Raw genomic sequence first — 20,612 nt, 5'->3', positions numbered from 1 at the left:
TTATATTATATTATATTATATTATATTACTGTATATTATATTATAGGCTATTGTTTTTGTGGACTGTGGTTTTGTATAGCCTATAGCCTACCCTGAGTGTATACGTAGGGACACTCACACGTCACGGGCAGCACGGGGACCCGGAAGCGGGGGAAACTCCCCATTCAAAACAATGAGCGCTACCCCCCATGCTACCGTTTGTTGCACAGCAACAGACCAGAAGTAACTCCAGAGTGTCCCTACGTATAGCTACTATCGCCTTTGTGATGTGACTGTGTAACCTGCTATAGTTATGTTGGTTTATACCTTTTCTTTTCTTGTCTGTCGTTTGTCATCATGTCCTTGTGTGTTAAGGCGAGGGAGCCCAGAGCAAGAATGTAATTGTATTTATATGACAATAAAGTTGAACTTGAACGTTAGTAGACTATCATGGGTTTTTAAGGTATTTATAATTTATTTGTGATTTGATTCGTGGAGACACTAGAAATTAAGGGATTTTTCATGCCTTTTGTGCAGGTTTTATTACTGAGTTATTCTTGCAAAGTTCCTGGCTGTCTCTCTGAATTTTATATTAAATATAAAGTAAGGAGGTGAAAAACAAGGGGTGTGTGTTTTTGACTGGGTCTCCTCCATTATAACTCCCATCATTCATTTGCGGAAGTCAGTCCTGTTTGTTTGGGGTCACGTAGGATGGGATAGGATAGACTTTTATTGTCCCGAAGGAAATTTGTCTTGGACATACACCTTATGGCTGCTGTTTGGCAGACAACACGTAGGCTACATACAGACAATACATACAGCACATACATCAGAACTATTACAGTAACAGTTAGCAAAATTGCACACTGCCCAAAAAGTACAATCCAATGCATAAAAGAGATTATAAAATATATATTTGCTAAAAACAGAATTGCACATTACCCAGATGGCACAACACTGTAGCCTTCTGTATTTAGATTAAAATAGGTAAAAACGAATATAATCTGTCTGTAGCCTACGTTGAAGCTGGAGTCATCTACATATTTAGCCTACAGGTAGGCTGCGAGGCTTTTACACGCGCACATATACAGATACAGCCTACAGATAAGCCTGCTACAGAACATAACAAAACATATCCAGGGAGGCATGATAAAATCAGAGTCATCATAACAAAATAGCATAGTTTAGCGTATATAATGCAGCACAACTTTTTGGTGATAGAAAACATCGGGGTCGAGTTTAACCTCGCGTCACCAGGCTCTTCTCGGCGAGAAAGAGCCTGGCTCCCGCCCACAATTGATTTTGTCACCCTACTGGTTCCCGCCTAGAGCCCGCCCTAGACCGGATGGCAGCGTTTCTAGCTCGTCAACTTTCACGTTAACTTGACAATTTGACCCAAGTATCAGAATCCTCTTTCACCGTTTTGACCGGTGTGTCAAGGCGGTGGTGGCGGAGATGCCATATTGCATAAACGTTTTGTTTTATGTAACGCTAGCTTTGTTTTGATCAGACTCTAGTTTAGGTAACATCACCGCGTCAAGCTAACGGCAACAAAGACGTTGTTAGGCGCATTGCCATCCGGTGTTAATTCTGGGTCCGGGGTTTACGCCCCCATGACAAAAAGCGGGGTGGAAGGTGCCCAGACTAGGTCGAGTTCAGCAAGTAGCAAAACAGCAACACGTTTATTTAACTCATTGAGTGCCAGCCACTTTTGGAGAACGGATGCTCCCAGTGCCAGAGTTTCAGAGCGTTTTCAGTGATTTCTCGAGGCCCACAGAATATTGTGTGATATTACTATGTAAACACTGAACACGCACAAAGAACGATGAGACTCTATTCTATCATCTGCAAAAAAAAGTTTATTGATCCCATTTTCCGTTCTTTAGTTATGAGCCGGAGAAGATAGGCTGTTTTGAGCAAAAAGACACTTTTCAAATTAGAAGCTGAGTTATTCCGCCTTTTGTGAAATGCAGCATTTCAAGCACATTCACTGAGTCATCTGGTGGGCATCGGATATTCTGGCTTGCGTTTGTCAATCCTGTCCTGCTGCCTGGGTCTGTCTGGGTGTTGTGTGTGTGCTGCTCTGCGTGCCCCCTCCCCCCCCCCCCCCCCGCCCCGCCCCGCCCCGCCTCGCCTCAACTGCACACTCCTCCTCCTGTCTGTGGTGGCTCTCTGCTGAGTTTGCTGTGCGCACAGTGAAGGGTGCTAGACATCCTGCTTTTTTACAGCGTTCCGCGTGTGTTTGTCACCGGCAACGATGCTTCCAGTTGGGAATAATAACAACTCCACGGTGTGGATGTGCGGATTTGCTGTCGCAACCGACACGGAGCGGCTCAATTGTGGGAGCAGATTGGCTGCTGCAGGCACAGCTGCAGTAACGTGCTTCAGCATATCGATGCATACGGATGCGATGCGATTTCCGTTTCCATAACGACTTCTTCTTTGTTTTTTCCTTGCCTTTCTGTTATGTGGAGAGCACTGTCGCCACCTAAGGGTTCTGTAAAATAGGTTAGACACATCCAATAGCTATAATATTTGTACATCAGAGGCAGAAGGCTTTGATCGACGCCCCACCGTCAAAAAACGCAATTGACGAACATGTCCGTCCTTGGCACTCTACGTTACTAATTGAAATGACGAACATGTCCGTCCTTGGCACTCAATGAGTTAAACAGAAACGGTGGTGCGTTGAAATCATAGGTTGCGACGACATCGTTCAACCCGGAAGCCGTAGCAAAACGGTGTACAGATTTCAGATTGAAGGCATTTTTCTTTGATTTGGGCTTAAAAGCATTGGGTTAACTTAAAAAGTCTTACCGATAGTGAAATGAAGCGGGTCGCTCGTAGCAATGCTCTCATTGAAAAGTATGGCTCTGCTGCTCCAACCGGCTCCAACTGTCTGACATGCGCAGAAAATGAATCGAGCCTGCTTGTTGAAAGAGCGCTCCCCGTGGGACAAGAGAGAGAAGGGCACAACAGTCATGTGACTTTTCTTGCCCCAGAAGTGAATTCTCCATTCATTTTCTCCATAGACATTTCAAAAAATCCTTATATAACGAGTTTTAAGGCTTGAACCAAGCCAACCAGTCTTCCACAGAATCGTGAGTGACCATAAAACATTTTACTTTCAGCTAAAAACTAAAACTAGAAGGATGGGGGGGGGGGGGCGAATTTTCGATTCCACCCCCTCCCCCCTTTATTATTATTTTTTTTTTGCTGAAAGTAAAATGTTTTATGAACATTTAAACTCGTAATATAAGTATTTTTTTTATTTCTATGGAGAAAATGAATGGGGAATTCACTTCTGGGGCAAGAAAAGTCACATGACTGTTGGCTCTCTGACAGGACTACAGAGTCTGTCGCCAGGGTGAAAGGCCATCCAGAAGGAGGCAGTAATGTAACCTGACTCCGCCAGATGGGGGCGGCATTGTTCCACAAATTCACAATCCCACCTCAACAAATGTGAACCAACCTCCATCCATCTGGCAGCGTCAGGTTAGCAGTAATGCAACTTGAAGAAGAAGAAGAAGAAGAAGAAGAAGAAGAAGAAGAAGAAGATTAATAAATCATTTGTTGACTTTGTAGCCTCAGATTTAAAAAAAAGTCACTTATTGCTATGGAACCCGGATATATTATGTTAAAAATGGCAGATTGAGGCATTGTGGGTTGAATCAGTGTTTGCAGTGTTTGTTTGTTTGTTTGTTTGTTTGTTTGTTTGTTTGTTTGTTTGTTTGTTTGTTTGTGGGAAATCATCCTATGGTAGAATGTGCCAAATATAAGACAGAAAGGGGAAACTTTTATAACATTTTGTCAGACCTAGGAGTTGTACCATTTTATCTGAACTTATCTTGGTTGGCCATAAGAACCAACAGCTGATCCCAAAAGCAGTTTTACAGAAGTGTGTTTGAGTTATATCCGTGTCCTGCGGAGGGCAGTAATACGCCTAGTAGCGTCTACACTGCCGGAAATTTGAAAGAAGAAGATTTTGTTGCTTATGGGTGACGCAAGCACGTCTGCAGCTGCAGCCTAGCAGCAGAAAAAGACGGCATAAACAAAGTAGAAAGCTAGCGTTAGCTACTTGGGCAGCTATCGGGTTTATTTAATTGTCAAGCGCTATTTTTATGCAGCCTGTATTATAACTGATATACAATTCTGGCTGTGCTGACAACGTTAGCAAGGTTAGCTTTAGCTAACGCTAGGTTGCTAACCTAACTATATAACGTAAGCGCTAATACATTAGCGTCGACGTTTAGCAAGCCAGGATTTCGTATTTCTGCGAACTAACCTTATTTACAACATGTTTTGGTAACATCAGCATCAGGTAACGGCCATCTAGCGTCAAAAGCGTTTTAACGTTAGTTACGTTACGCTAGCCATTTAACACGTTAACTTCGCTACGTTAACTGTAACAGGTGATGCTAACGTTTGTTAGACCAGCTAGGCAGTTATTAACCACTAAACAAGGCTGGTTAATGGTGGGACGTTCCTAGATGACTAACGTCACGTTAGTTGGCTGTAACAGTCATCTGGACTGCAATGTTTAGTCTGATGGCGAATTGCTGCAATTGGTTGAAACGCTGGCGTGAGCCTGCAAGGTATGTTATGGAGCTCCTAACGTTACCCATCTATCTCCCCTGACCCTCTCCTTGCCAAAGTAGATTAGTTACAAATTGCATATGTCAGCCTACCAATACATTTTTGTTCCCTAGTTTGCAAGAAGTATTTGAGTAGTAGTCGAAACTGGTGACCTGTCATTCTCGACCAGTCAAGTCTATTCTAACATGTTCAAATGACAACTGTAAGATTGAGATGTCACCCCCCCCCATATCAATATTTCAAAGGCTGAGTAATAGATTAGGCAATAGGCATTCACGTTCTATAACTTTCATTACTCTAGCTTGCTACCTGATCGCAGGTTCTCCTCTGGAGTGGACCCAATGCAGGATCAGATCCACTACCTGTTGCAGTTTAAGAACAGCATTTATTTTGATTTTTGGTGTGTTGTAATTGAGCAATAAGGCCAGATGATGAATTTTCACATAGTTACATGTTGGCAGACATTGTCCCACTGCCAACATGTAACTATGTGAAAATTCATCATTAGCTAGTGTGGGGTGTCTCTAGCTAATTGAATGAAAAGGAAAAGGTGCCTGTCTTTGTTGGCCTTCTTTACAGACTATGCCCTGCTCAGATGTGTTGTGATGATCAAGATCCCTTTGTTATGTATGCATTCATATGCATTTTGATGTGGTGTTTAATACAGTTTTTACATTATTTATATGGTACATTTCATTACATGGTCGGTCTACATATTTAGGATTCATTGGGGCTAGATACCAGGCTAACATATTTAACCAGTTGTCCCAATTTTCCTAACAATGTTGTTTTCTGTTTCATGTTATTTATGTAAAAAATAATGCTAAAATAATGCCAGTCCTGTGTGAAACCAAACTGCATTGTTTTTTTGCAGCAGTTGTTTAAGGTGATAACCTTTGGTTACTGGAGAGAGAGCATGTAGAACTGTAGTAAGACCTTGAGGGCTGCAGGGTGTGATGGCCAGCGAAATGTGCTCAGACTGCTTAACCCACGTGGTAACTGTATGGGATCTGATCCTTTGGTCTTAGGTAGAAATCCTCACCTAATCCTAAGGCCAGCTCTGTCCACTGGGTCTTTGGTGGGTTATAGGTTAGCAGACAGGAGGCAGTCACTATCTCAGTGTTCTGCCTTCTGGGGTTTACATCGAAAGGCTTCCCTGATGAAGGCCACTTGGCTCCGGAGGACGGTTAGCTGGATAGTGCGCTGGATGTCCTTGCAGCGCAGGTGTCGTAGTTAAGTATGCTCAGCTGCCAAGTAGGCAAGGCCAAGAGGATTTTTGTGTGTTTTAACTTAAGTGTCTCTCTGATTAGGGTCTTGCTGCACTGAGTCTGTCACCTTTTCAGTGTGTGTTCTTGTCTCTAATGGATTGGCTCCTTTACCTTGTACTTTGTGTATTGTGTGTCCCTTTCCTCCTTGTTGAAGAGCCGCCTAACCTCAACTCAATACAATAATTTCTAGTTTTTTTTTAACTATAGAATCATTAATTAAGTGGATCCAACTTCTCCAAGAACAGTGTACATGAGTATAATGTGGGAGAAAATATAGGTTAAGGTTACACATGCGTACGGACTGGAAATTTGCATTCGCATGTGATGGTTTTATTGGGGCTGGCTAACTAGAGCCAAAAACAAATTCTGCCCTGTTTGGAAATCTTGTATTGTTCTCAGAAACAATTTTTGTTACATCTTGATTTAAAAAATAGGATGGTAAATTTGCAATGGAAGACCAACAACTTGGGCCCTTTACTTACTACTCTCCTAGCTTGCTGTCCAGGTGTGTGTGTGTGTGTGTGTGTGTTCACGCGCACATGTGCATCCACCACCTGACCTGACTGATGCTAACTCATCCAGTGGGCTGTAGTGTGCAGATCCTTATGTTGTCTTGGTCATCCAGATATTGAGCAGCTTATCTCCGTCCTCGACACAGTTGCATGAGTCATTAGAGCTAATGCCGGGTAGCAGCTTTTAGCTTGGAGCCTCACAGCTGTCTGCAGGCTGCACACATGGTTTAGGCTGGCTGTCTTTCTGCCCCACATACAGCTTCTAGACCCCACTGGTTCAGTACAGGGTTTCCTGTGTGCCACGGTGTATCCTTTCACCAGCCACTCAATAGATTACCATTGTGTGTTTTTTTGCCGGTGAGTGAAGCAAATCTCCCAGCCATTTGCATATTTTTACTTATTTCGCTGGTGGCTGGTGCCAATTTTGTGCCCTGTACCCTTTGTGTGTAGTCATTGTTCTTTTGTTTTTTTCTCACCTTACAGAAAAGTGACTCTGGTGATGGTGGGACTGGACAATGCAGGGAAGACGGCCACGGTCCGAGGGATCCAAGGAGGTGAGGAGCCACGTTACTGCATGCTAACATGCGCAACTTTTATTATGATAATACAAATATTTAGTTTAATGTTGTCCTCCTTGTTTCCTTTGTCTAAATCACTTTTAATCTGTATTTCTTCATCTTTTTATCATTCCATAATCCATATTTATTTTAACCATTATGCCATTCAGCTACATGTGCGCATGTGAAAGGTTTTATTGACCTTAATGGCATGCCTTCTCTGTTGGAGCCGATATGAAATCAAATTTTTCCCCCCCAAATTCTGTTTAATTTCCCCCCAAATTATTATTATTATTATTATTTGTTTCATTTTAATTTTGGGGTTAGGATCTCTTTTTTTCTTTTGTTTAATGACTTGGCTCTCTCAGACAATCTCTTTGAACATGTTTCTCAAAGTGAAAACCAAGTTGTGAGTTGATGTAAGGGTCCCACACAAGACCCACCCCCCCTCTCAAAACAAGCACCTTGAGATTTTGTTGTATTTTAAAGTGTGCTATATAAATAAAATCCATTATTATTATATTATTAAAACACCCTGATCCAAAACAATAATTTCTCTAGGCCTATTTTACAATTATGAAATCATTTATGTTACTACAATAATTAGATCTACTTTTGATTTTGATCAGTAGGCCTACTTTCTATCAATGAAAAAATGCTGAAAGCGTCTTGAGGAAGGGCCAGTGTGGCCCGAAACGTCACGCTGTATGCAAAATAAAAAAATAATAACGGGAGCTCGTTTTGGTGTGCGGATCATTCTTTTTTCACTGTAAGTAACCTTTTGATCCAGCACCCAGGCCCAGTGTGACCTAGTTTGGATGTGCGTGTCCCTGTCTACTTTTTGCACTACTTTCTATCAATTTCAGCCAAATTATGGAACATTCTGCAGTATTCCATGTTTTACAGTTGATTCCATTTTATGACCAAATTCCATGATTCCGTCAGTTTTTTCCGTTTTGCAGAAATCATATGGCCCTATTCTCTGTGGTTATTATATATGTTTTCTTCTCTTGCAGAGAGTCCCCAGGATGTGGCTCCCACAGTGGGCTTCTCCAAGGTCGACCTGAAGCAGGGTAAGTTTGAGGTGACCATCTTCGACTTGGGCGGTGGGAAGAGGATCCGGGGCATCTGGAAGAACTACTACTCGGAGTCGTACGGCGTGGTGTTTGTGGTGGACTCCAGCGATGTCCAGCGGATCCAGGAGACGCGGGAGACCATGGCCGAGGTCCTGCAGCACCCACGCATCGCTGGAAAACCTGTCCTTGTGTGAGTGCCAGAACAGGAGATTTGTATGTAGTTTTCCAGAACGGGAGTTTTCAAAGCGAGAAATCTCAGCACCTGGTGAAGTAATCATTGAGACATTGGTATTGATAAACAGCCTCATCAAGCTCCTGCAGATATATGGATTTTGGTCATTTTGTGTTTATAAACAGGAAAAATGTTACTTAGACTAGATCTAACGTCTGTCACAGCTGGGATTGCAAATGTATTTTCCGTTCTTTTTTTGTGTTAAATATTGTAGCTAATTATACAACAGTGAATGTTTTAGCACATCCGCTTCCAGTTCATTGCACTAGCACAGTCACTGACGTCTCTGGTTTCTCTCTTGACTCGCAGCCTTGCCAACAAACAAGACCAGGAGGGAGCATTGGCTGAGGCGGACATTATTGAGAACCTGTCTTTAGAGAAGCTTGTGAACGAGAACAAGTGTCTCTGTCAGATCGTAAGTGTTTATGCACCTGTTGTTGAACAGCAGTTGGATGAGGTTAACGGCGTTTGGTTTAACCGAGTCTCTTCAGCTATATATAGATAAGGAGCTGGGTTCATTTCTTTTAGAACAGTTAATTCCATTCCTACCATTCAAATTAATTCACACACCATAACATTCATAACATATTCCATAAGGATGGTGTAGCAAAATATAGGCCTTTTTGGTGTATGTTTTTCACTGCTATTTTTGTTTGCGTGTACATTTTTGTTTTGAGTGTACAGCACTTTGGTCAACTGTGTTGTTTTAAATGTGCTTTATAAATAAAGTGGATTGAATTGGATGTTTTGATCCCAAACACCTTGGATATTTACCATAGGTGGCCCCAGTGGGAATACATCCACTCTCCATGTCATGATGCTCCCATTAAGCCATTAACTACACTAGAGTCATAGCCACATTTTACATTCTCTGCATTTAGCTGACATTCTTGTTCAGAGCGACTTACAATAAGTGCATCTTGTCAACAGAAGTCAAACTGACCATATCACAGTCTTCATCAGTTAAGCCTTCACTAGGAATAAGTAGCTTCAGTCTCCGGCAAATGTACACTGTTACCTGAGACACAGTGATTGAAACTGTGACCTTTCTGTTATGGGATGCCCCCTAATAGTTAGATTTCATAGTTTTGTCATTTAGAGTAGAATTGTACCGGTGACATTTCGCCAGTGTAGGAAATTAGCCAGGGGCAAGGGCAAAAATGCTCCAAGACATCTCAGAATGTGCCTAAAAACCATGATCGAGGGGCAAAAATTGCCCACAAGATTTTGAGAATTTAATTTTCATTCAATTCATTTAATTCCATTTCCATCTCTAACACCTAGCACCTAAGCTGCCAGGAGAAGACGACGAAGAACACACTCACACAGCAGCGCTGGTGTTCACATTACGCTTTAGCAAATTTATGCCATAATTACTATTTTTTAAACTGACCTCAACATTGTAAATGCCCCCATTTTTTAGACAGTGGGGGCAAAAGTTGCCCAAGAATATTTTTTAGATTTCCTACACTGCATTTCTCTTATGGAACAATCCTTAACCACTGGGCCACATTAGGGAGTTTAAGCAGTGATGTTTTAAGGACGGCGACAGGGTTCCAACCGGGTTGCCGTAGTCCCGGAAGCACATATTACTAAGCTGCGTGACACCAAAACACTATGGCTACTTCTTCCTGAGTGCTGCTGGCAACAGCAGACATGCCTATGAACAAAGAAGAAATTTGGTCAAATTAGCGGACATATTTAACAAATATACTCTTTATCATACAACTACTAATGATAGAATCGAATATACATGGCAGTGCCAAATACGATGAAAACTTGTAATTCACATGCTAACAGCTCGGCGTACTGCCGGGTACATCAAACTACTCCTTCCGTAGTCTACAGCTGGGCTACAACGGGGGGAGGTGGCTAGATAGAATCGCGCATGCGCAAAGTGGGTCTCGATGCCATTGCCGTTGCTCCAAGCCGTGGTTGCTTAAACACCCTAATGTGTAATCAAAGGATAGCATGAGGGAAAACACCTGGAAATCAGGTTTCCGTTTCTTAAAACGTCTCATCTCTATGCGTTTCCATCACAGGAGCCGTGTTCTGCAGTCCTGGGCTATGGCAAGAAGATGGACAAGTCCATCAAGAATGGCCTGAACTGGCTCCTCAGCAACATTGCCAAAGACTATGAGGCCATTACTGAGCGCGTGCAGAAAGACACAGCTGAGCAGCGCGCCCAGGAAGACCAAGACAAGAAGGAAAGAGCGGAAAGAGTACGGCGGATACGAGAGGAGAGGTGAGGACACGGGAGACGAGTGGCAGATAAAACCTCTTGAACTCCCAATGGAGTGGAATGTATCTACTCTAGTTGGAACAGATCAGTTTAAGTCTGTTTAACTCCTAATGGAGTGGAATGTATCAGTCGGAACAGATCTGTTTAAGTCTGATCCAGAACGAAATGCAGGATGAGAAGGATGGGAGTTGAGTTAAACAAGTGAAAGAAGATGGTCAGGATGGAATGGTAAATGAAACGAGGGCGCAGTTGATCTGAAATGTCAAGAGTGGCAATGTGTGCAATCTCTCCGGGCTGCGAAACACATTTGGGAAAATTAATTTGCGTACCACTACCACTGAAGGGTAGGAATACTAATTAAAAATGCACATGTGCGCTGACCTCAAATAATTCTGTTTAAATTCAGCATCGTCATTGAGGAGGAAGGTTTAATTATGAAAGGTTAACATCCTGTTCTGTCCGCAGAGAAAGGCTGGAGAAGGAAGAGGCGGAGCGTGAAGACAGGCAGATCCAGGAAGAGGATGATGATGAGAACATGCCCAGCCCCTTCCAGCCAATAGGCAATATGATCAATGAGGTGTGTGACTTTAGCATCCAACCTCCACTGGGCCCTGGTACTAGGCCACTTAGAGCTGACACGAGTCATAGCCATTTATGAAGCATGTATTCTACAGCAGTGGTTCTCATAGTGGGATCCGAGGACCCCCAGGGGTCCTTGATGAGTTCCAGGGGGTCCCAAGCAAAAAGGGGAATAATAATTTTCACTGTAATTCCATCCATAAGTAACACAATGACAGAATGTATGACTATTGTATGTATGACATACACTTTCTGTAATAAAACAACTAAAAGCGAAAATCATATCAGATGGATGGACCCTGGGACAAAATCTTATCAAATGGGGGTCCGTGGTCTAATTTGTGTCAGTTTAGGGGTCCTTGATATGAAAAAGTTTGAGAACCACTGTTCTACACGACTTGGATACTCTGCACCGTACACCCTTCTCAAGTCCTGATTGATGTGATGTCCGAGGTCATATGATAATTCCTTTGTGGTTTTCATCTTCCCTTCAGACCGAGGACAAAGAGGAGAGGAAGAGGCAGAGGCAGCTGGAGGAGTGCAGGGCCAATAGCCCGAAGGCGGATGACGATCAAGAGGAAGAGGAGTACGAGGAGGACAATGACGAAGAGCCAGATGACGCAAGACAAACTCCAGAAACCGCCGGTATGTGTGCCGAGCGAGCAAAGGTCCCTGCATGGCTTTACAGATTTTCAAACTCATCTCCGTTCTTTAGACTTGCAGTTTAGTTTGCATCTGATTGCAGTGTTTGAAACCTGTTAAAATTACTCTATGCCAGCATTTATTACAGCCAGTACTTTTATAAAAATGTGTCTGGTGGTGCCAAGATACTGCCTTGGAAGCGACACAAAAAAGCTAAATAAACTGACAGCTTTGAAGAGCATTTGCTTGCAGCATGTGGTCATGCTTTGCACCATATGGAGAGTGAATGGGAGCTTGTACAAGTTAAGCCAGAAGTCTGTTTTTACTTTGAAAGCAGATTATTGAGCTAATATCTAGAGTCAATAGCACCTATTTTGTTCAAGATGTTAAAAAGTTTTCGTAGGGGAGGTATCGAGTCAAATGTAGCAGCAGTTTCACACAAATCCCAATCTCTTCACTGAGTTCAAACCCAGGCTTATGTGATAGTTAAAGATAGATGCACAGTAAGAAAACACAATATGTTAACCCATTGATACCTGATGCAGTATTTGTGTGTGTATCCCTTTAAGAGTGCAAACCACGTGACGTGGTTCGCATTCTTAACACGTTGAGTGCCAATGACGAGATATCTCGGCTTACAGGATCCAACCGTTGAGTGCCAAAGACGAGATATCTCGGCTTAAAATTTTTTTTTTTTTTTTTGACGGTGGGACATCGATCAACCCCTTTTACGTCTCCTATACCAATATTGGAGGAAGAGAATGTGTATAATCTATTTTACCGACCAGCTAAGTGGCGACAGTGCTCTCCAGACAGAGAGAAAGCCAGCAAAAACAGCCGCGGGAGAAAGCCATTCTCAAGGAAATAGCTGGGCGAAAACGCTTTCGATTTCACACACACACACACACACGCACGCGCGCGCACGCGCGCGCACACACACACACACTCACTCGAGTACCTTTGAGCATAAATAAGACCAGAATCGCAAAAGCTTCATCAAAGCTCTCAGCCGACACCCCAAGAAACGAACGAGCCCGTTTTACAGTAATCCAGACTTGCCCGAGAGCAGCCGCGGAGCCAGCAGCAGCAGCACAGACGGAGGGAGGAGTTTGGAGACACACACACACACACACACACACACACACACACACACACACACGCACACACGCACACACACACACATACACACACACACACACACACACACACAAACACAATACAGTATACAGACTTGCCCAAGGGCACCCATAATCACAGGCACGTGAGGTGGTTCTAAAAATCCATTTATCTCAAAACTCTCTGAAAATCTCTGAAACCATGCTGTACTCAACGGCTAATATCTACATAACTACTAACTCTACAAACTAACTCTTTTAGACAGAGAAAGCACACATTCTATTAGTACTTTTGTGAACTTTGTGTTCAAAAAGTCAAAGCAGAAAAGAATCCTCGGCTCTTGTAAAATGAGCCAGAATCCTCAAAAAAACCCTCTGGCAGAAGCTAACTACAGTATTGAAAAAAGGCTGGCAGTGAATGTGTTAAAGGGATACACACACAAATGAGGGATATACATGTAAATGCTGCATCAGGTATCAATGGGTTAAGGGAACACATTCGAAACTCTGTGAGCGCGTGGACTGTGCTGAGGTCCACTGATGAAAGCTGAAGCGAGGAGAGGAGATGGTCTCCTCAACATCGCCTAGATTCAGTCGAGTTTTCTGCCTGCGTTTGCTTATTAATCACGTGATCCATTTTGAACTTCAGAATGTGCTGTTTTTGGGAAGTCTAGTCTCGTGAAACAAATGGCCAAATGTCTCTGTACACAGCCTCAGGCGAGCAAGTGAAGAAGAAGAGCAGGAAGCTGCATCTGAAGAGGAAGCACCGGGTGGACCCGCTGAGGACAGAGGACGGCCCGGCGGAGAGCCCCACACCCCCACCCCCTCCAGGTTAGTCTGCACACCCTCCAGGTTAGTCCGCACCCCAGGGAGAGCCTCTGTCACACGGAAGACGGATAGGGGAGACGACTACTCGGAGAGAGGGAATGGAGAGTGGGGTGAGGGAGAGATGGATATACAACATTCGCACAAAGACTTGAAAGTTTGGAAAATGCTTAATTTGAACAGTTATGTTTTCAAGGTTAGGGAAATGCTTGAATTCGAATATACTCCTTAAAAATGCTTTAATTTTTAACGCAATCTGGTGTTTCATATACACAATCACACATGTAAACAATCCCATCGTCATATTTGTTTGTCTCCTGTCGTCTCACACTTTGATTGACTTGATATGAATCAGAATCACTTTTATTGCCACAGTATGCAAGTTACATAGAAGGAATTTGTCTTATGCAGCGTAGCGGTCAGATCAAAGAAGTAGGAAAGCTAGCTAAAGACAATCACAATGTTGTATTCTGTATATTGATCTGACCGCTACGCTGCATACAGACACTAAGACAAATTCCTCATATGTAACTTGCATGCTGTGGCAATAAAAGTGCTTCTGATTCTGATTCTGATATGGGTGCCAAAATTCCCTGTGCTCCCATTAGATGTGATGAGTCTCTAAATTGCTTAAGTACCTTGAAAAGTCCTTGAATTTGATTCATAAAATGCTGTACAAACCCTAGATATATCCCATTAGATTGACTTGACTTGCACTGAGGTAAGGCAACAAAGATGATTTAAAGATGGGGATTAAGTAATGGCAGGAAGGAAAGATGGTGAAAAGGGAAATCATGTGAAACCTGTGCCAAATTTCTTTGTTTTCTTTGTCTCATTTTGAATTACTTGATTAGCAAATGGCTGATATGATTATGAAAAAAAGACATTTTCATTGTGGGGGAAAAAGGCTCAAATTTACTTTTTACTATTAATATGATTACATTTTTTGATTAATATTACAATTATTTTCTGTCGGATGCATTCACAGTGTTTCTGGTCATTCTTCTGAACGATGCGGTCAGATCATGAACAAAATTCAGTGTCAGCATCACTTTGGACTTTGTTTTCAGGTTTTGCGGCAGTTGTCATGACTGGAGTTTGTTTGTTTTGCTCTGTATCTCTCAATTTAGTGGGATGGGCCACACCCAAAGTTTCTAGGCTGCCAAAACTAGAACCTCTTGGGGACTCGAGACATTCTGGTAAAGCTGCCTCCCAAGTCCAGTTGTGCATGGTCCCTAACTGTTCCCTCATGCTCAACATTAAAGGAACACTCCACTGAAAAACAATGCTGATTTATTTTGCACATGATCTCACACATATCTGAAAAACTGTAAACAGTTTGGCAGTTATTGAGAGTTGATTTGAGTTAAGTTGTGGACCAGTGATGTCGTTCATGCACAAATGACATCACTGGTCCACAACTTAACTCAAATCAACTCTCAATAACTTGTTTACAGCTTTTGGATGTGTGAGATTATGTGCAAAATAAATCATCATTGTTTTTCAGTGGAGTTCTCCTTTAACAACTATGTAATTTGTTTCCTGCATTAACTCCATTAGATACTGTAGCTGTTTTCATCCATTCATTAACCCGGTTTTATGGATTAACTCATTCACTAACTGTCACTGCACTAACTCAGTGTTTCCTCTGATATTATACAGCACTAGTGGTTTTGGATGTTATTTTATTTTTAGTTCCACCTGGTTATGGTTCTCTAGTGCAGGTTTCACTGTGCTAAAAAACAAATTTCTTTGGATAATTTATCATAAAAACAATCACATACTATACTCTAAATTAGCACTATACTTGTTTTAGAGAGGAATCAGGTGAAATCATATGTTAGCAGTGGTGGTGGTAGTTTTCTTGCTGCGTTTTTGCAGAGGAAACACTGAGCTCGGTCTGCCTTAAGATGTGTTCTGACTGGTAATTAGCATCACAGAACATCACTGTCTTTTCCCTCTCCCCTGCATTTGATCAGGCATGCCTCTGAATGTGTATGGATCCCTCATGGTGGCAGACATCTTAATCAACTCAACACGGCAGAGTGTCTGGATTCATCCTCATTTACCCCCAGCCTGCATCTCCCATTTACCCCTGTGCAGCATCTTACACGGCTGTCTGTCTCTTGTTGCTTACATTGTTTTAGGGTCATGCTGAGCATAACCTCCTGTCATTTTAACACTTTTGAAAGGATTATGGTTATTTTCATAGCTTAATGCGTTTTGATTACATCGTCTTACGTTTTACAGCTTGTTATAGAAATAATACCAGAGAGGACATGATCTGCACCGTTAGTATGCTTATGATGGTGATGCAATAGGTATGAGCCGAAGCAGAGCTCCAGACTTCCCATAATCGTGATATTAAGGAGCATCCTCAAGAATATTATGGTTTTTGTACCACGGGTAGAAGAAGAAACTAGGGGTGGGCCAATAGATTTGGAAAAATTAGTATCTGATAAGTTTTAGTAAAATTGTCTTCCGATCATTTTGGGTCATTTGTGGATCATCCGTGATCAGAGAAAATCATTATGTTTTGTTACGTTAAATTACTTTTCGTTTGGTTTGATCTCATTGGGTAGCTCTACTGTTTTTATAACTTTGTCATATAACATTAATGTGAAAGATCAAAGTAGAGGACTTCCACTTTTTTGAAGTTCGATCATACAGTATGATCATTAGTATCCGGGCTTACTGTACAGATATTAGGGGTGTGGGGAAAAATCGATTCACCATATCGCGATTTTATTTCACGATTTTTTTATCTTATCTTTTTATCCCCCTCTTTATTATTATTATTATTATTATTATTTTGCCCTACGGATGCTTTATATCCAGGTCAATTCACACACACCTGTGTACATTGTACATTTAATTTACCACTTTTATGTGCAGTATAGTAACGATGCTGCTCAAATAAATCTCAGAAAAACTGACTGTACACATTGTTTTTGGAAATATGACTTATGCAATCTCTAGAAGTGTATGATTAAACTTTTTTCCGCGTTCTAGTGTTTAAAAAAACAACCAAAAATCACAATAAATTGTAATATCGAATCGCAATATATATTGAATTGGCACTCGAGTATCGATCCAATTTTTATGCCGATCTCACATATCTCAGGAACGCCTGGACGGAATTTCATCAAATTTGCCTCCAACGTCCACTTGGAGTCAAAGATGAACTGATTAGACTTTGGTGGTCAAAGTTCAAGGTCACTGTGACCTCACGAACGCCATTCCCAAGTTTGTTAACGCAATATCTCAGGAACACCTTGACGGAATTTCTTCCAATTTGGCTCAAACGTCGACTTGAACTGATTAGATTGTGGTGGTCAAAGTTCAAAGTCACTGGGACTTCACGACCACTCGTTTCGTGCTCGTTAACATATCTCAGGAACGCCTTGACGAAATTTCATCTAGTTCGCCTCAAACGTCCACTTGGACTCAACAAGATGAACTGATTACATTTTAGTGGTTAAAAGTCAAGTTCACTGTGACCTCACGAATGCCATTTTCAAAAACGCCATATCTCAGTAAGACCTTGACGGAATTTCTTCACATTTGGGTCAAACGTCAAAGTCTGGACAGACATGGATGTCGACTGCTCACTTGTTGGTGGAGGCATATATCCGCGGTGCGGTCGTTCTAGTTATTCTGAAGTTATCGGCCCAGCCCTAATGAATACAAAAGTAAAAAAAAAAAAAGATTAGAAAAAACAAGATTATTTGCCAACTACTGCCCTGGTTACCACAGGAGTCGTCAGAGCAACCCCTAAGTCACTGCCAGTCATGCTTATGTGTTTGCAATGTGCCTTCGACTAATCCATTGCCTTGCTGAAACTACCTGCTGTGTAATCGTGTCACCTCCAAATGACTGGTTGTGTTTGTGTTTCAGGACTTGGTGGATGTAGTCATAACCTTTCCTCCTCCCCTCCACAGATTTTTTCAGGAAGCCGCTCCCACCCCTTTCAGTTAGGCCGCGGCCGAACGGCGACACTCATGATGTCATTTCTTAACCCCCGCCTTCTCCTTTTATTGATTGACTTTAACTCTCCTCCAATCACGGCTCTCCCCTTTTGCTTTCTGTCTCAAGCGCGCAGTGTATAGACATCCAAAAACAGTCACTGCAACAGATTGGGGATGTGGCAGTCTCAGAAGCCCGACGGACATGTTCAAAAACAGAGGGGCATCGAATGGAATCTTGCCCGGAAGCCATACTATTGTCAAAGAACTTAACCTTGCAAAGAACTGAAGGCCAAAAGGTCGTTCCATTGCAACATCAGCACACAGCAAATCCGCCATTTTGGCCTGAAGCACACTACCGTAATGACGCCAGTAAAACGTCCTGTCTACAAAGTGCCGTACAAAAGTACTTGTACCGAAATTACCTGTGTTCCTCCCGGTCATGGTGTATGTCTCTGTCATGGTTCTGTGCTGTTTCCCATTGGAGCAAGGAGGCATTTTCAGGCCAAAATGGCAGCAGCACTGTTGTCAACAAAGCTCGAGGTCATGGTCTCTTGGCTTTTATACTCTTTGATTTTGTTTCAGAGCCTGATACAATTCTGTGTGAAATAACGGAATTTGCCTGAACTGGATTATTATATATTTTTAAGTTTCAAGTTTTACAAATGCAGTCTCCATTTGACGAAGGCATCTTTGCTGCTGAAGTCTTGTCGCTACTGTAGTTTTAAACTTTATTTGTTATTCTTAATATCAGTATTAGATGGTTTTGGACATCATGTGTCCAACGAACGTGCTTTTTCATAGACAAAGAATGTAAATATGTTCATTATAACTTTAAGTTACATGTATGTTTTTGTCTGATACTGACATAGAGTTGTATACATACTGACATTTGAAATGACACTTGAACTGTATTTCCCCATATTGTATTCACATCCAGTTACACTGATGCTTAAGGTGTGCTTCAGACAAAGTGAATATGATATTGGGAACGTACGTAAATCTGGAGAAAAGGGTAAGCTGTCTAAATTAGAACTGTTCTAGTTGGCTTTTCACAGCTATGAGTGCTTTAAATGTGATCATTTTAAAGAGTGGGAAACCTGGTGCGTCCGGGTAGTGCAGCGGCAGTTTCCCTGCCTACCAACACGAGGGTTGCAGGTTCCCACCCCCGTGTTACCTCCGGCTTGGTCGGGCATCCATACAGGCACGATTGGCTGTGTCTGCGGGTGGGAAGCCGGATTAAGGGTATGTGTCCTGGTTGCTTCACTAGCGCCTCCTCTGGTCGGTCGGGGTGCCTGTTGGGGGCGGAAGGGAAGTGCTACGTCCTGCCGGTGAAGCTCCCTGCACGTGTCGGAGGAAGCATGGTACTAGTCTATGGCTCTCCAGATTGGCAGAGGGGGTGCAGCGAACGGGGCAGCAGGGCGAATTGGCCAAGTATAATTGGGGGGGAAATCAGAAGAAACGAGTGGGAAACCTATCTCTTTACAATAGTGGAGCCAAATGAGGATGAGTCACAGCTGAACACAGGAAATGATCCTCTTCAGGGGTGAAATGTGCGGAGCCGCTCGCTACGCCACACTGCACATGAAAATGACTTCCACTACATCACCGTAGTTAATTGCTCTATTTTAGTAATGAGATGCATCCACATTTCACTTAAACACTGCAAAGTTTGTATGGATTGGAGAAACAATGCCATGAAAGGGAACGGCATAGTACATTGTAATGATTGTTGTGATCCATGGTAGGGAACTTTTTCTTAATCGAGTGCTCTTTTATCGATCTCTTGCCAGCCGCCTCCTAAAGGATTTGTTTTTATTTATTGTTAAAACTATGTAAACATATATGAAAATATATTTTTGTCTTATTTGTCTACAGGCCTACAGAATCTATCCGTTCTGCTGTTTACACTGTATATCTGTTTTTAAAGTGATATTTCTCTTTGGGGAAAAGGTTTCATGCGTGATGAGCCTCAGACATTTGCTCTCTGAGCTGTGAACCATTGGTGTTCTGGCATTTCAAGATTCAAGATTTTTATTGTCACTCCGTAGTATCACATGTGAAATTCTTGTGCTGTGAACTCTTAAGGCTTAACACTTAAGGCTTTTCTTAGTTTCTAGTTCCCCTTTTCTTTCCCTTTTGCAACATGATGGCGGCGCGAATACACTGAAACAGAAACGATGCAAAGCACAGGCAGTTTCCATGCCCTTGTTAACAGATTTGAGCGGTCACACTGACCGCGGCGCAGGTGGCTCGCGGCCTGCATCGATAGTTTCCGCGTCTGGTCTATTTTTGACGCGAGCCACAAGCGATTGTGTGCAGCCCTGCAGCCAGGCATGAAGTCAGTACAAGTTGTAACCGCCTGGCGCGGAGCAAAACGGAGTGCTTCTGGTGTGAATGGCGAGGCTCCTGCTTGAGCTGAATTTACGCCTGGCACCGCTTCTGTTTTCCATTGTGTTTGCGCCGTGATGGGGACATCGCTACAGATGCCTGAAAAGCCAATATGAAGCTAATGCATAGAAAAAAGTATATTAAAGGGAAATATCACTTCAAATAGAATCTACATCTTTGTGTTTTTAAGTCCATAGTTAAAAAAGATCACTCCTTGTTAATGAGCTCGATGTTAAACTATTTTTTCTACTCAGTTTGAATTTTATAACGCCACAATAAAAGGTGTATTGAAAAATAATCCTTAATGATTATAATCAAGTTGTTTTTTGTTTTGTTTTCCTATAAGTCTATTTGTATGAGCATAGCCACCAGAGAAAATAGAGGTAACCTCCCAGTCCCGACCATCACTATTCTTTCTCAGTGCAGTGAACTGAACAAACTCATTACACTTATGAAACGCACAGTCAGGACATCTCTTTTGTTTCTGATTACACACTACAGTAGTGAAGTGTCACTAATGCAAATTGAACTGCCCTAGGGCACAGTGAAACAGTTTGCAAATCAGTGTTATTAAGCTGTACAGTAAGATAAATGAAGCTTCACCCAATGAGATATATACCATTTGAAGGGGAT

General features: G+C 42.3%; 1 protein-coding gene across 3 annotated transcripts; it reads left to right on the top strand.

The window, feature by feature from the left end:
* Positions 1-3,988: 3,988 nt before the first annotated feature.
* Positions 3,989-20,247, top strand: arl13b (ADP-ribosylation factor-like 13b). 3 transcript variants are annotated; one of them, XM_083634086.1, is made up of 10 exons: positions 3,989-4,574; positions 6,839-6,909; positions 7,929-8,178; positions 8,530-8,635; positions 10,263-10,465; positions 10,928-11,039; positions 11,536-11,686; positions 13,510-13,629; positions 14,754-14,822; positions 17,719-20,247. In XM_083634086.1, exons 1-10 carry the CDS (start codon positions 4,516-4,518, stop codon positions 17,730-17,732), a joined length of 1,155 nt encoding a protein of 384 aa, XP_083490212.1. In that variant the 5' UTR covers positions 3,989-4,515; the 3' UTR covers positions 17,733-20,247. The 3 variants fall into 3 exon arrangements, with proteins under 3 accessions (XP_083490212.1, XP_083490211.1, XP_083490213.1); XM_083634085.1 differs by having other exon boundaries at positions 17,565-20,247; XM_083634087.1 differs by lacking the exon at positions 14,754-14,822.
* The last annotated feature ends 365 nt before the right edge of the window (positions 20,248-20,612 follow it).

The sequence above is a fragment of the Poromitra crassiceps genome (genome assembly GCF_964638095.1).
Source record: "Poromitra crassiceps genome assembly, chromosome: 3".
NCBI lineage: Eukaryota > Metazoa > Chordata > Actinopteri > Beryciformes > Melamphaidae > Poromitra > Poromitra crassiceps.
Note: the sequence above shows the minus strand (reverse complement) of the source record. Positions and strands in the feature narration are given on the sequence as shown.

Bases quoted from the DNA above. Each gene is read 5' to 3' on its own strand.
- arl13b (XM_083634085.1), top strand. From the start codon at position 4,516: ATGTTTAGTCTGATGGCGAATTGCTGCAATTGGTTGAAACGCTGGCGT. The intron at 4,575-6,838 runs GTATGTTATGGA...CTCACCTTACAG, and splicing joins CGCTGGCGTGAGCCTGCAAG to AAAAGTGACTCTGGTGATGG. The intron at 8,179-8,529 runs GTGAGTGCCAGA...CTTGACTCGCAG, and splicing joins GCTGGAAAACCTGTCCTTGT to CCTTGCCAACAAACAAGACC.